The sequence below is a fragment of the Diabrotica undecimpunctata genome, chromosome 5, assembly GCF_040954645.1.
Source record: "Diabrotica undecimpunctata isolate CICGRU chromosome 5, icDiaUnde3, whole genome shotgun sequence".
In the NCBI taxonomy this organism is placed as follows: domain Eukaryota; kingdom Metazoa; phylum Arthropoda; class Insecta; order Coleoptera; family Chrysomelidae; genus Diabrotica; species Diabrotica undecimpunctata.
In genome coordinates, this window is record NC_092807.1 from 161,889,054 (window position 1) to 161,904,053 (window position 15,000).

A 15,000-nucleotide genomic window follows, 5' to 3' on the forward strand; every position below is an offset into this window, starting at 1 on the left:
TAAAGCAAAATCGTATGGTAAGTTAATACAATGATCTCTACAATATAAATATATTTGTTTATGTTTGATAAGATTTATTTTATATAACTTTCAAATTTTTATATTATCTTTAAAAATATTATTGAAGATATTATAATGAACTCAATGAAAGGATAATGGACTTAAAACAAGTAAATAATTATGGTAGTTCTGATTAAACACAACCCAAAATAATTTCAAAATTAAATATATTCAAAACTTATATACTAACTTATAGTTAAACTATTATTTTTATTATATGAGAATCTGTGTATAACACGGTTATATTTTCTTTAAAAGGGCACTGTGAGTTATTTGTGAACTGTTGAAAACAAATTTTGTACAAAATTTTCAAATACAGTGATACCACCTGGTAGCAGGAATGTTGTACATTACTGGTGAACTTCCTTGGAGTCAGGAAACAGCTAAATATTAAGTCTCTGGAACAAATTTGTTCATCTACACTGGTTTGCAGTTTTCCGAAACACTTTTTATACTTTTTTCACTGAAATGTTAGTTCCATATGTCACAAATGCGATTAAATGAAGGATGAATGTTAAGAGTAAGTATTGTGATATATTTTTATATTGAATTTACAAAATTTTCCATATTTTGGCAATTTTATGAAAGCAGCTTCAAAGAAAGCGTGTACATCCTTACCCTTTTCACAAAGGACCCTCCTCAATTCCTTCAAATGCACTGTTCCCTTTTCCGCCAATGAAAATTAAACAAAATAAAGAATTCTTGCTTTGAAAATTTAAATGGACCAATCAGAAAATAGTAAAACTTTTGACATTTAGAATAAATCTACTTTTGATATAAAATTTCGAAATATATGTCTAAATTGTGTTTTAATGTTATTATTTGAGTAAAACTAAACAGTGAAATTATATTTAATACATTCTCTACATTAATTTTCTACATGTCTCATTTTTGAGAAAGCTTTCTTTAAAAGTTTACAGACATTTAAAGTTCATCATGTCACCAAAATTTATAGTTTTTGTTCTTACTTCTACAAATTAAAATTCGGGTATTTAAACAGAGTATTCAAATAACTTTTGCATTATTTATAAAGATTTTACCAATTGATTTTGCATTAATTATTTGCCTGAAACTTTATTTTTATAAGTTCAAACTTATGTATACTTTTAACATTAACCCAAAATTTGATGATGCTTTCTTAAATGTTAGCTAATTAATTCTAAGTTGGATCTACCTAATGTGTTGTATTATAAGATTGAAGTCTGGTATAACTTAATTTCATGTATTTACAAACTAAATTCAAAAATATAAATCTGTCTAGTAAACAAATTTACAAGTTCTAATGTTATTTAATCAGAGTCTTCTATACAGGGTCACTTGTTTTGAAAGTTATGTCATTTGAATCTTAAAACTTTTTAATTACTATAATGTGCCTTCATAACACTACGTCTATTTAACATTGTTATTATATTCATCTTTTTAAATCATTAAATGTCCTAAAAACCGGAAGTAGAAGTAGGGGTAGACCAAAACTCAGATGGAGGGATGGTGTAGATGAGGATGGTAGACAAATAGGCGCAGCAAACTGGCAACAGTTGGCAATGGAAGGAACTGACTGGCGTAATAGACTTGGGAAGGTCGAGGCTCTTTTATAGTTCTGTAGCACCAATGATGATGATGAAATGTCCTAAAAACTACCAATTATTAAGATATTTTTCATTATCATTGTTGAATACCTTGGGCATGGTGAAACTATCACATTATATTTATTTTTTTAATTGTGATTTGCCTTGGGTATCTTAAAATCATAACAATATAGATATATATATATATATATATATATATATATATATATATATATATATATATATATATATATAGCTAAGATTAATACTATTACAGTGATTAGTATTAAACTGAACAGTCCTCCGGGCTGAACCGCGTCGATTATCATTGCGCCGAGCTTTCGAAATCCTCTTCGATGTCGTCTTCAAGGTTTCCATGGTTTCAGTCTCCCGAGTCCCCAGACACTACTACACTGATCACTAATCAATGCATTACTGCAATAAACTAAATTTATTTGCGGTAAAATTCAAACTGCGTACGAAAGCTAAACTCTACCTTTAAAACGCATCTTGATGTTTATCGATAGGATATTTGAATCAAAAGATATTTAACCGCCAAGCTGTGAACATTGATTTCGCGCGCATAACTGACATTCAAAATCGACGGTCGCTTCAAGCGTTGTTTGTGAGAAAACGGTTCATTCTACACAAAAACTATTAATTAACATTTTTGTTTAAAATTTTTCAGCTATATTTTTTATTTAAAACATTTTTTTCTACGGGGTATATATTCTTTTTTTTTGCCCTCCCTCCCACGAGGGGGGTTTTACAGGAAAGCCCGGGGGTAAAAGTAGTTAATTTTTTTACATCTTTTTTGGGGTCCTAATTTTAATATTCTCGGCAAAATTTCGGTTGTTCGTATAATTTTTAGATATTCAGTGACATTTTCGTCACTGACGACGGGAGTACATGTTAAATCTGATTTTATGGAATCGATAAAAGTATTTATCGAAAAAATGTTCTTAGCAAAATCTAACTTACAAAAAAAAACAAAAAAAATGGTGTACTGTGGTCAAATGCAACATCGGCATCAGGAAAAGTTTTTACACATTCTACTGCATTTCTGCAATCCCCACTGATGGTTATGCAATCAATGTGATTTCTTACGATATTACGAGAGGTATCTGGTGGAGATTTTCACGTATATCCTTAATCTCCGTTTAGGCAATTTGCAAAAGGTATTATTCATTATACTGTTACGTAAAAATATGAGTCATAGTTTTAACCTTTAAAACATGTTTTTATTCTAATATGTTGTAGGGTTTACGAGAGGCCTCGATTTACCTGAGCGACCTTCCAGAATCAATGCGAGGGAAATCCAGTTTGCCTTTACCGTTTCGCCATCGAAGGTTTTGGATTTTTCGAGATAACGGCACTGGTATATAATAACGGAACTTTATTTGGAAGGGACAGTTAATAAAGAAGATTCGCGCTCGTGGTATTATTGTTACGCTCGCCTACTAATAAATTATTGTATATGTAGTGATAAATAAACTTATATAAATGATCGTGCCTTTTAATAAATTAAAGTAGGAACAATATAATAAATTAGTAAAGACATTATAAATTAAAGACATAACAATTAATAAATTCACAACAAATGGTGTCAGAGTGAGATCGAACATAAATTAGACTTATAATAATAATACAAGTGAATATAAAATAAATTGTGAAAATGGCTACGATTTATGAGCTGACAGTGACTAATTTAAGAAGACATCTCGAAGACAGAGAATTAGCTTCTACCGGAAAAAAGGCTGAGTTAGTCCAACGACTAAAGAACGCTTTGCTAGAAGAAGGACTAGATCCAGAGACTTATATATTTGAAGATGCTGTCCTCTCGTCGATTTCGAAAGTTTCTTCTGATGTAGCCAAAGTTTCTGGTGACATCGCATCATTAGAGAACAAAGTTTCTGACGATATTTCGAAAGTTTCTTCTGATGTAGCCAAGGTTTCTGGTGATGTAGCCAAAGTTTCCGGCGACATCGCTTCGTTGGAAGACAAAGTTTCTAACGAGATTTCTTCGCTGGAAAGCAAAGTCTCTGCTAACATCTCTTCGGAAATCTCTAAAGTCACTTCTGAGATGTCTGCCCTGGACGATAGAATATCTTCATTAAAAAACCAAGTTGCTGCCGATATGTTAGCCTTCGAAGAAAAGATATGGAAAGAGATGGAAAGGAAGATGGAGGAAACAGGGACAGCAGAGAGAGGTAACAATCCGATTACAGTGGAGATAAAAGAAGACCAGACGAAATTTAAGTTGGAGACACGGCCGAAATTTGAAGGAAGTGGAGGTTCTATTCATGTTAAAGTCCCAACTTTCGACGGAAAATCATCATGGAACAACTACATGAAACAGTTCGAATCAGCCGCAAGAGCAAATGGATGGTCTGAAAAAGAAAAGGCGGTAAACCTGACTATCGCCCTTCGAGGAGATGCCTTAGATGTGCTTCAGACCATAGCCGTAGAGGAGACCGATGATTTCGAACAACTGAAGAAGAGGTTAAATATGCGATATGGCCACGAACATTTGGAGCATGTATATCAGTCACAGCTTAAAAATCGTAGACAGAAGAAAGATGAGGCTCTTCAAGAATATGAGGTAGATATTGCCAGATTAGTACGATATGCTTATCCAACAGCTCCCGAAGACATGATGGAAAAATTGGCCGTTCAAACGTTTATTGATGGTCTTCGTGATCATGAAATGCAGAGAACACTACGATTAGCTCGTCACAAGACGCTGGTTGATGTCTTATCCGCCGCCCTCGAATACGAGTCAGCTACGCAGGCCTCTGGCGGGTACAGTAAAGTTAGGACTGTAAAAGAGGAAGGAGATGAAGATAAACTTGACCAGCTCTTTAATTTGATAAAAAGCATGACATGCAAGAAAACGAAGACCATAAAATCAAGAAACTCACCATCGGAAAAACCAGAACGAGTCGGCTTTAGGGGAGCAGCTTCGACCCGGAACTTTTCCAAAGACCCTCTTATACTAATAGCTTCTTTGAAATGTCGTGAAGATAGTGTATATGTAGATGGAGAAATAAATGGTAAAAGACATACGTTGTTGGTGGATACCGGAGCGACCAGAACCATTATACGCCCGACAGTTATAAACAGCCGAAAGAAACTGTTACCAACGAGGTTACGACTTCGGACCGCTACAGGTGAAAATGCCAACATTCATGGAGAAATCCAGGTACAATTGGGAATTGGGGCAGAAAAGTTTGTCCATACTGTTATAGTTGCTGACATCGAAGAGGATGTTATATTAGGAATGGACGTAATGAATATGCATGGATTCCAATTGGATTTTAAGAATAAGGTAATCAAAGTTGGCAACGAGGAGGTATTTCTCCATCCACATAATGACAACACTGTGCAAGCAGCCATTACAGAAGATACAGTCGTGCCTGCGAGAAGCGAAACGATCATAGTAGCGCGACTACAGGGAATTGTAGACGAAGGGAGACCTGTTATGATGGAGCCTTGGAACCACGACGATGAGGTTGGCCGTGGAATCATAATTGGAAAGGAATTGGTGACTTCGGCTAAAGAAATTCCTGTGAGACTTATCAATGTCAACGACTACCCAGTGACCATAAAGAAAGAGACAAAAGTAGGAACTTGTGTACCTGTGACATCCATAATTCGTCAGGCGACAACATCTGATAATTCCAACGACAAATTCGACCAAATGGTTGCAGTTGCAGGACAGTCTCTAAATCAGATGGAGAAAAGGAAATTAAGGGAATTTCTTCGGCAGTATCGTGATATTTTCGTACCGAAAGGAGGAAAGACGGGAAGAACTACCGTTGTTAAGCATAAAATTGATACTGGTAATGCTAAGCCAATTCGTCAAACAGCTCGACGATTACCACAGGCGAAGAGAGAGGAAGCTGAAACGATTGTTCAGGAAATGAAGAAAGACGGGGTGATAGAACCTTCTACGAGCCCATGGGTCTCTCCGGTGGTCCTGGTTAAGAAGAAAGACGGAACGACGAGGTTCTGTGTGGATTACCGTTTGCTGAACAACGTTACCAAGAAAGATAGTTATCCTCTGCCTCGGATCGATGACACATTGGACACATTGGCTGGAAGTAAATTGTTTTCTACTTTAGATTTGAAGTCTGGATACTGGCAGGTAGAAATGGACCCAGTCGATAAAGAAAAGACAGCCTTCACCACAGGATCTGGATTGTGGCAATTCAACGTTATGCCATTTGGACTTTGTAATGCTCCTGCGACATTTGAGAGGCTTATGGAAAATGTGTTGAGAGGGTTATCTTGGAAAACATGCCTGGTTTATTTAGATGACATAATCGTCTTGGGGGAGACATTCGAAGATCATTTGAGGAATTTAGAAAACGTTTTTAATCGACTTAAAGCTGCCCAATTGATGCTAAACCCCAAGAAGTGCCAGCTATTTCAAGGTAAAGTCAATTATCTGGGTCATATAGTCAGTAAAGAAGGAGTGGCCGTGGATAAGGGAAAAATCGATTCCATTAAGGAATGGCCAAAACCAACTGACAAACATCAAGTGAGAAGTTTTCTTGGACTATGTACTTACTACCGGAGGTTTATTAAGGAGTTTGCAGATATCGCTAAGCCATTAACGCGACTTACGGAGGAAGCAAGAGATTACCGCTGGGATACAGACTGCCAAAATGCCTTTGAGACCTTGAAAAAGCATTTAATAACAGCACCAATTTTAGGGTATCCACTGCCAGAAGGAGAGTTCATCTTAGATACAGATGCAAGTAATGTGGGAATTGGAGGAGTGCTGTCTCAGATTCAAGGAGGACAGGAACGAGTCCTCGGATATTTTAGTAAAGTTCTTTCAAAACCTGAGCGGAATTATTGCGTCACGAGAAGAGAACTTCTAGCAGTAGTTAAATCAGTAGAGCACTTCTATCAATACCTCTATGGCAGAAAGTTTCTAATCCGAACCGACCATGCCGCCCTTAAGTGGTTGATGCAGTTTAAGAATCCAGAGGGTCAGATAGCCAGGTGGATCGAACGACTCCAAGAATACGATTTTAAGATTGAGCACCGAGCCGGAGTTAGCCACAGAAACGCTGATTCTCTTTCCAGACGGCCATGCCCAGCAGAGTGTCCCCACTGCAACAAAACGGAATCCAAGGAAGCAGCAGTGCTAAGAACGACGATTGTCAACGACGACTGGACGCCTACTAAGATAAGGGAAGAACAAGAGAGAGATCCAGTTATACAGAAAATCCGAAAATGGAAAGAGGAAAACCGTCGACCACCTTGGCAGGAAATATCAAACCTATGCTCAGTAGTTAAGACGTATTGGGCCCAGTGGGACTCATTTATCATCGAAGATGGCTTGCTTAAACGAGTCCTGGAAAATGATGACGGTTCAGAGAAGAGAAGACAGTTGGTGATCCCAAAGAGCAGAATAGCCGAAGTACTTCGTCAGTTACACGACAGTCCATCGGGAGGGCATTTTGGTGTAAGGAAAACCCTTCAGCGAATTCGGGAACGGTTTTATTGGATGAACAGTTCCGACGACGTAAAAGACTGGTGTAAGAAATGTACTATTTGTGCTACGAGTAACGGGCCTCACCGGAAAAGGAGAGCTCCTATGAGACAATATAATGTTGGAAGCCCGTTTGAAAGAATAGCTTTGGACATTGCAGGGCCATTTCCAGAAAGTGAAAATGGGGGCAAGTACATGTTGGTAGTAATGGATTACTTCACTAAGTGGGTCGAGATTTACGCACTTCCAGACCAGAAGGCCGCCACCGTTGCAGATAAGTTGATTCAAGAATATATCAGCCGATTTGGAGTGCCTTTGGAGATCCATAGTGACCAAGGCAGGAACTTCGAAAGTGATCTATTCCAAGGAATATGTGATAGACTAGGCATGAAGAAAACAAGAACTACCGCGTATCATCCGCAATCGGATGGTATGGTAGAACGAATGAATAGGACAGTTGGCAAGTATTTGACAAAGATGGTGTCCAATCATCAGCGAGACTGGGACCAATACCTTCCGTTCTTTACAATGGCCTACAGATCTGCTGTTAACGAATCAACGGGCCAGACACCAGCCAGAGTCCTATTCGGACGCGAAATGCGACTACCTTGTGATCTAGAATTTGGGTGTCGACCTGGAGAAGATGTAGCAGGTGAAGATTATGTGATCGAATTACGAAGAAGAATGGACGATGTACATGAGTTGGTCCGTTCCCACCTTCAGATCGCTAGCGACCGAATGAAGAAACGGTACGATACACAAGCCGAAAAGGGTTGCTTTAAGAAGAACGACAAAGTATGGCTGTATAATCCCAAGAAGCGAAAAGGTTGTTCTCCCAAATTGCAGCAGTTTTGGGAAGGTCCATACCTCATCATGGAGAAGATCAACGATGTCATCTACCGAATAAGCAAGATTCCGAGGGGAAAGCCGATGATAGTACACCATAACCGGTTGGCATCTTTCGAAGGTGACCACGACGTAGATGAAGAAGTGGAAGTAAACCAAGTCCAAGATGTGTCTGACCTCACGTTTGAGGAATTCATGGGTGCCTATGGAGGTACCGGTAAAGCGAGACATGGTGTTACCACTGAAGAAAAGCAAGATCTACTCGCGCTCCCCGATGACTACTCGCTGGCCCTTACCATCCCGGCCAGTATCAAAGACGCACCAGGGTTGGCATCCGTCTTTCGAAGGAAGTTTGGTCGAGTTGCAGAACTTCAATGCCAAGTGCCAGCTCCCGGTAAAACCTTGAAACTCCAAGATGCATCACGTTACCTTTTCTACCTGGTAACAAAAGACACTGCCCGTGACCAACCTACCTACCGAGATGTATGGGAAGCCTTACTTCAATTGAGAGGGCACGTACTAGAGTCCGACGTGCAAAAGTTAGCCATGCCAAAGTTGGAGTGCCGCCAATTAGATTGGAGAGTTATCCGAAATATGGTGGAGGAGATCTTTAAAGACACCGAAGTCCAGGTGTTAGTCTGTTGCAATCCGCATAGTTACTGGTGCGGAGAGAAAACCGTCCCTTGTCATTTTTATACAACTGGAAGTTGTAAAAGAGGGTCCAGTTGCCGATACCAGCATACCGTTCCAGTTCTAGTCCCAACAAGGTTCCAGGAGGAACCATCTTTTGAGAGGGGGGCAATGTTACGTAAAAATATGAGTCATAGTTTTAACCTTTAAAACATGTTTTTATTCTAATATGTTGTAGGGTTTACGAGAGGCCTCGATTTACCTGAGCGACCTTCCAGAATCAATGCGAGGGAAATCCAGTTTGCCTTTACCGTTTCGCCATCGAAGGTTTTGGATTTTTCGAGATAACGGCACTGGTATATAATAACGGAACTTTATTTGGAAGGGACAGTTAATAAAGAAGATTCGCGCTCGTGGTATTATTGTTACGCTCGCCTACTAATAAATTATTGTATATGTAGTGATAAATAAACTTATATAAATGATCGTGCCTTTTAATAAATTAAAGTAGGAACAATATAATAAATTAGTAAAGACATTATAAATTAAAGACATAACAATTAATAAATTCACAACAATACATAGACTAATTCATCATTGTTTTCAAAAAACTACGAAATAGTCTCTCTCCCCTTTTTTTTCTATTGCCCAGTCCAAAATATCAGTTGTCCCTTGATAATACGACAGGTATGGGACCAAAGGAGTGTCGGATTACCCAAAGTGTCCGGATTACCGAAAGTGATACTTTTGCTGCCGAAAAACCTTATCCGCTATCGAACCGAACTGGTCACGGAAAACACACGAAATGAAGCGTTCGGTAAGAATGAGATACATGTCGCTATACAAGCAGACACGGCGGCGACCTGACAGGAGGTCATCATCATCATCACCTGTATTTGTCCACTGCTGGACATAGGTCACCCTCAGCTCTTTCCATCTGTCTCTGTCTTGTGCGGCTGTAATATGTCTTGTGCATCAAGGGAGTACTGTAATGTTATTTTGCCTGCCTTTTCCTATCTTATCATTACGGTCAATCATCAGAATAGTGAGATCTATAGTCTTGAATTTCTCAATAACTTTTTAGGTTTTTCTAGTTCATTTTCCGCTGTTGGTGAATACATTGTATTTAATTTATGTTTCTGGGTTTCCCCTTCAATTAAATCATTATAAATCATTCAAATACCTGGCCCTAACACATGTGCCAACCTACCTCGAGACTATGAATTCTACACCATTACGTAAAATTACTTACCACGGATGTAACTAACAAGTTTGCACGTTTTAAATCAGTTATGTCAACTTTTCTTAAATACTCGGCAAGCTGACTAAAATTTTTCACGTCTATACCAAGATTCGCAGCCACATTCATAGCCACCGCTTTGGGATTTTGTTGATACGACCATACTGACCTAGGTTCACCGCTCATTGATATAGCTCTACTAAAAAGACCTTTACTCTTTGATGAGAGCATATGATACCATACGCTGCAGCCTCCAGCACTCTGTCCTGAAATCGTAATTCTATTCGGATCACCTCCAAATTTGATTATATTGTGATATGTCCAGCGTAAAGCAGCGTTTTGATCTTTTAGTCCATAGTTTCCAGGCAGCACTGTATCCCCGGTGCTTAAAAAGCCTAAAACAAATATACATCTAAAATACATACAGTAAACCGAACTACTCGGAAATTGGTTCAGGACACTGATACACTTTGTGGCTCGAAGGTACTGCTGCTCGTCGAAGATGATGACGCGGTCGTTTATGAGGATAACAAACATTATAACCAAAAAACACAAAAAGAAAACTTGAAGCACACTTCTAACTCTGCCAGCAGTAATGTTGAGCGGACCCAGTAGCTTAACGGTACTGTTGTCGGTTCTAAGCCCAGATAAAGGACGAGAGAGTCTTCAGCAAAGTTAACACTCTACTGATATACTATAAATATTTTTCTCATAGAGGACAGAGTTATGCCTCGAAACAGAACGGATTCAACAATCACGACCAATGTGATAAAAAGAAAAACAAAAAATATTCTTTCTTAAACTTAAAGAGAAGAATATTGATATCTCTGCACTTCCAAAGACAAAGAAAAAAGAAAAAGGCCAAATTATGTTAGTTAACTCCTTAATGTATATGCAATATTATAGTTTTAGTTTTATTTAAAACAGTAAAATATTTTAAACTTACCAAACATTCCAAGTCTATAATTAGAAGTCACTACTACTAATCCATTTTCTAAAAGGTTGGACGGCCCAAAATCTCCGGACGATCCCTCATAAAATGCTCCACCATATATCCAAAAAATGACTGGCAGCAACTTATTCGTCTTCGTTTGTGGCTAAAATAGTATACAACATTAAATGTACTACGTAATTTATTAACGCGAAATCACACGGTTCACTTTTGCCTTTTAATTTGGATGAAATCATCAAATGATCGATGTAAACATAAAAGTAAATGATTTCATGTCATTCAATGGCTTTAAAGGAATTGAACATGCTCAATATTTTCACTTGTAGCGTTCAATCTATAACGCGGTTGAACGAGAAATAAATGTGTAATCACAAACTTCACTTTTATAGTCAGTCGTGCGCGCCACAGTGTAACGCAAACGATCAATGACAAGAATTATCGTGCAATACATTCATTCTGAAGTTGGTACACATACAAAAACACTCACATACACACACAACCACAGTCTCTGATATAGCAGTGAAAGGGGTCCTCTTTCTTGCTACCGAACGTGACCTCGCCGTTAGCGCAGTCAGCCGACGATAGAATCTCAGTGCAACGTACAATTCTAGAGTCAGCTGAAGACGTAAAAAGGACTGATGGAACCAAAGTAACATCGAAATGGTAGTGTCCATCACTGTCATGTCATCACACACATACACAGGTATATTTAAGGCAGAGCTGTAACTTGAAAGCTGATGAGGCTTGGTCGTTAACGCAAACGTCCAATAACAGAATTATAGTGTCGATATACGCTCATTAATAACGAAGATAAGGTGTAGTGCTCTTTTGGTAGTCGCCTTGTTTGTTTTTTTCTATTAATATAAGCGTTATCCCCTCCTCTTTCGTGGTGTAATACTGACGCTGGAGTTTTCGTTACGGACAGACAGCTAGATTGACAGAATAAGCAGACTATATATACTGTCGTGTGCACTGTCTATGCCAATGTTCATGTCAATGTCATATGACTCTAGCAGTCTCGTGAAAAGTAATAGACAACTTCCCACATAGCCAACACCGGCCAATGATCATAGAGGCGGGAACCCAAATTCCTATAATGACATCCATCCCTCAATATTGTTCTGAAGCTATTTTCTTGTGGCATTTTAAATTAATTTATATTTAAATGGGAATAAGCCACAATTAAAGATTAAAATACGTTTATTGACGTTTCAATTTCCACTTCGGAAATCGTTCTCAAAATACAAACATTAGTAAATTAAACAAATTTTGTTTTTTGTTGAATAAAAAACAAAATTTGTTTAATTTACTAATGTTTGTATTTTGAGAACGATTTCCGAAGTGGAAATTGAAACGTCAATAAACGTATTTTAACCTTTAATTGTGGCTTATTCCCATTTAAATATAAATTAATCCATCCTTCGCCCACGGTGGAATCTAAAGAAAGCTATGTGGAGTAGATTTTCTGCGGACATGGACGACAAGACTCTAGGATGAAGACTCTAAGTTGGATACTCCATCAGAAATTACAAAAAATTCGTTGAAGTCGTAATAAGCACGACCAAAAGCATATACCAAGAGGCCATCGAAAAGAATACATTCCTGGTTGGTCCCATAACAGCGAAGAACTGTACCAAAATTTCCTTGAAAGCAGCGATCAAGAATTAGTCGGGAAACTGCTCCAGAGTCTAGGTGCAGCGCGACAACAAAAATAGACGGAAACTGTAGAAAGTCTTAATTTTCAAAAATTAAGTAGGCAAGCATGGACACTACTAAAAAAATTAGGAAGCAGAACTCCCATAACAAATAACAAAACAACAATTAACCCAATCCCTATTAAAATTTTAAAATTCCAATCTACAGAAACCGAATACTCGCGCTCTTTCACTTGCGAAGAAGTCAGTATAGCTCTCAAGGATGTAAAGCCAGGTAAAGCCCCAGGTTTTGACAATATTCATCCCGAATTCTTAATTAACAGCGGCATATATGCAAGAGAATGGATTGCCCATTTTTTTACAGAAAATAGGAAGATGAGATAACTTACCACAGGAACTCAAACACTCAAAGGTCATTGGTATATTAAAACCAGGAAAACCCAGTGATAACAACCCCAAGAATTACAGACCAATAGCCCTACTATCGTCGATGTTCAAGCTACTAGAATGACTTATCTACAACAGAATTAGTCCAAAGCTACTTGAATTAATACCGGTTGATCACACAGGTTTCCGACCAAAAGGAAGCTCCACAGATCAGGTTCTTTTACTTACCACATTTATTGAAGCAGGGTTCCAGAGAAAACTTAAAACTGACATCAGCACCCTAATAAAACTGTAGAATAGACTGTCTCAGGGATCTGTCCTAGCTCCTCTTCTCTTTATTCTGTACATCGCTGATATACCAGAAACCAGATCAATAAAGTTTTATTACGCCGATGACTGGGTCCTTGCAACAAGGTGTAAGTCATTTAAAGAAACAGAAGAAATCTTCACGGCTAACTTACACACAGTGGGAAAGTATTTCCGTAAATGAAAGCTCTAACCAAACGCTACCAAAACAGAGGTTTCCAATTTCCACATAAAACACCAAAGTACCTTGGGTGACTCTTGACAGATCCTATCTGTTAGGAACATCTGTTAAAAATAGCGGAAAAACTTAAATCCAGAAACAACATCATCCAGAAGCTGTGCTGCACAACATGGGGAGCATCGGCTTCCACCTTGCGATCATCTGCCTTGTGCCTTCTCGTCTCAACCGTGGAATACTGCTCTTCAGCATGGCTTAACAGCTCACATATACACAAAGTAGATGCCCAATTAAACAATACAATGAGAATTATGGCTGGCATTATCAAATCGATCCCTACGAAATGGCTCCAGTGGCGGCTGGTGTGGTAAAATTTTGGGTAGGCCAAGCTAGCAAATTACATAAGCTATGTGTAATCAGTGACGGATCTAGAGGGAGGGGTCACGGGGTCATGACCCCCCCCCTAACTAATTTTTTAATGATGTCTCTGTTTATTTTAATTTCTGCGTTGTATCTAATTTTTGCGATTTTTGATTTTTCATCTAGCAAATCGCGAACAGAAAACGCCCTCTTCTGTACATCCTTAAAGGATAGGAAATTACTTAAATGTTCCTTGCAACTGGAATGTTTTTTTAAGGAGGCAGACATAATTTTTAAATCAAAGTCCTTCACAATTCATACACATTTCTTATTAGAAAATAATAAACACGGCCAACAATATAGTCTGTTTTTCGTAATACTTCCAGACAACCATTTGTACACATCATACCAAGAGAAATTAAAAGTACGCACCTTTTTCCCATTTTTTTGGTCAATACTCAATGTTGGAGTAATCCTTTCATTCATAATAATTTTTTTTTCTATCAATTTCAGTCATTTTTATGTATCAGTTATAAAACAATCTCACAATATATAAGTTGCATACAATCAGGCGATATAGAAATCACGCAAATGTGATTTTTTTTTCTTCGAATTTTACGAATTTTTTTAAATTTATTTGGGCAACCGTGCACTTGTTTGCAATTGTGTTGTTTGTTTAAAAATATGTTACAATTATATATTATGTTACATATTTTTTTATGATAATTTAAAAGAAAATGTATATTACAATTTGATTACGTTACAAGTGACAACGATGGTCGCCGTAGGCCCGATCGTCTGGTGCCTAAACAGCAAGCGTAAACACGACAATATAAATCGTTGTCCGGCAAGCTGCTTAACTTCAAACGCTTTTTGTACGGGGATCTTATGTGAGCTGGGTCGGCCAGTTCCGATCGGGCCTATTAATGATATTTAAAATGCCTGAATACGATTCGATGCTTTCTGTGGTAATATAATAACATGGGTGTTTTAACTGACGCTAATGTATTGAGTGATTTAGTACATTTAAAAGTTATTTACATGCATTAACATAATTTTTGAATATATGTTTTTCAATTTCAAAACTCTTAAAATTATTGGGTAGGCCCGGCCTATCCTGCCTACCCCGAAAAGCCGCCACTGAATGGCTCCCAATACTGAGCCACATTCCGCCATCCAAACTACGGCGCATACACTCCCTTGGTAAAATAAAAAGAACATTAAATGTATTTTATTCAAATACGGGCTTTATTTTAATGTTTTTATACATTTTACTTTGATTTCTAAGTCTCTTCATCACAGGATGCTTTTGTAA

The 15,000-nt window shown here is 37.9% G+C and overlaps 1 protein-coding gene across 2 annotated transcripts in view; it reads right to left on the minus strand.

Annotated features, from left to right (window-relative positions):
- The window catches only part of LOC140442058 (carboxylic ester hydrolase-like), a 58,769-nt gene that overhangs the window by 26,616 nt on the left and 17,153 nt on the right, over positions 1 to 15,000 (minus strand). For both annotated transcript variants that reach the window (XM_072533116.1, XM_072533117.1), the window contains 2 exons: positions 10,794 to 10,944; positions 9,860 to 10,242 (listed from right to left, as the gene is read on the minus strand). In XM_072533116.1, the coding sequence (XP_072389217.1) occupies positions 9,860 to 10,242; positions 10,794 to 10,944 (534 nt within the window). The remainder of the gene's footprint in view (positions 1 to 9,859; positions 10,243 to 10,793; positions 10,945 to 15,000) is intronic.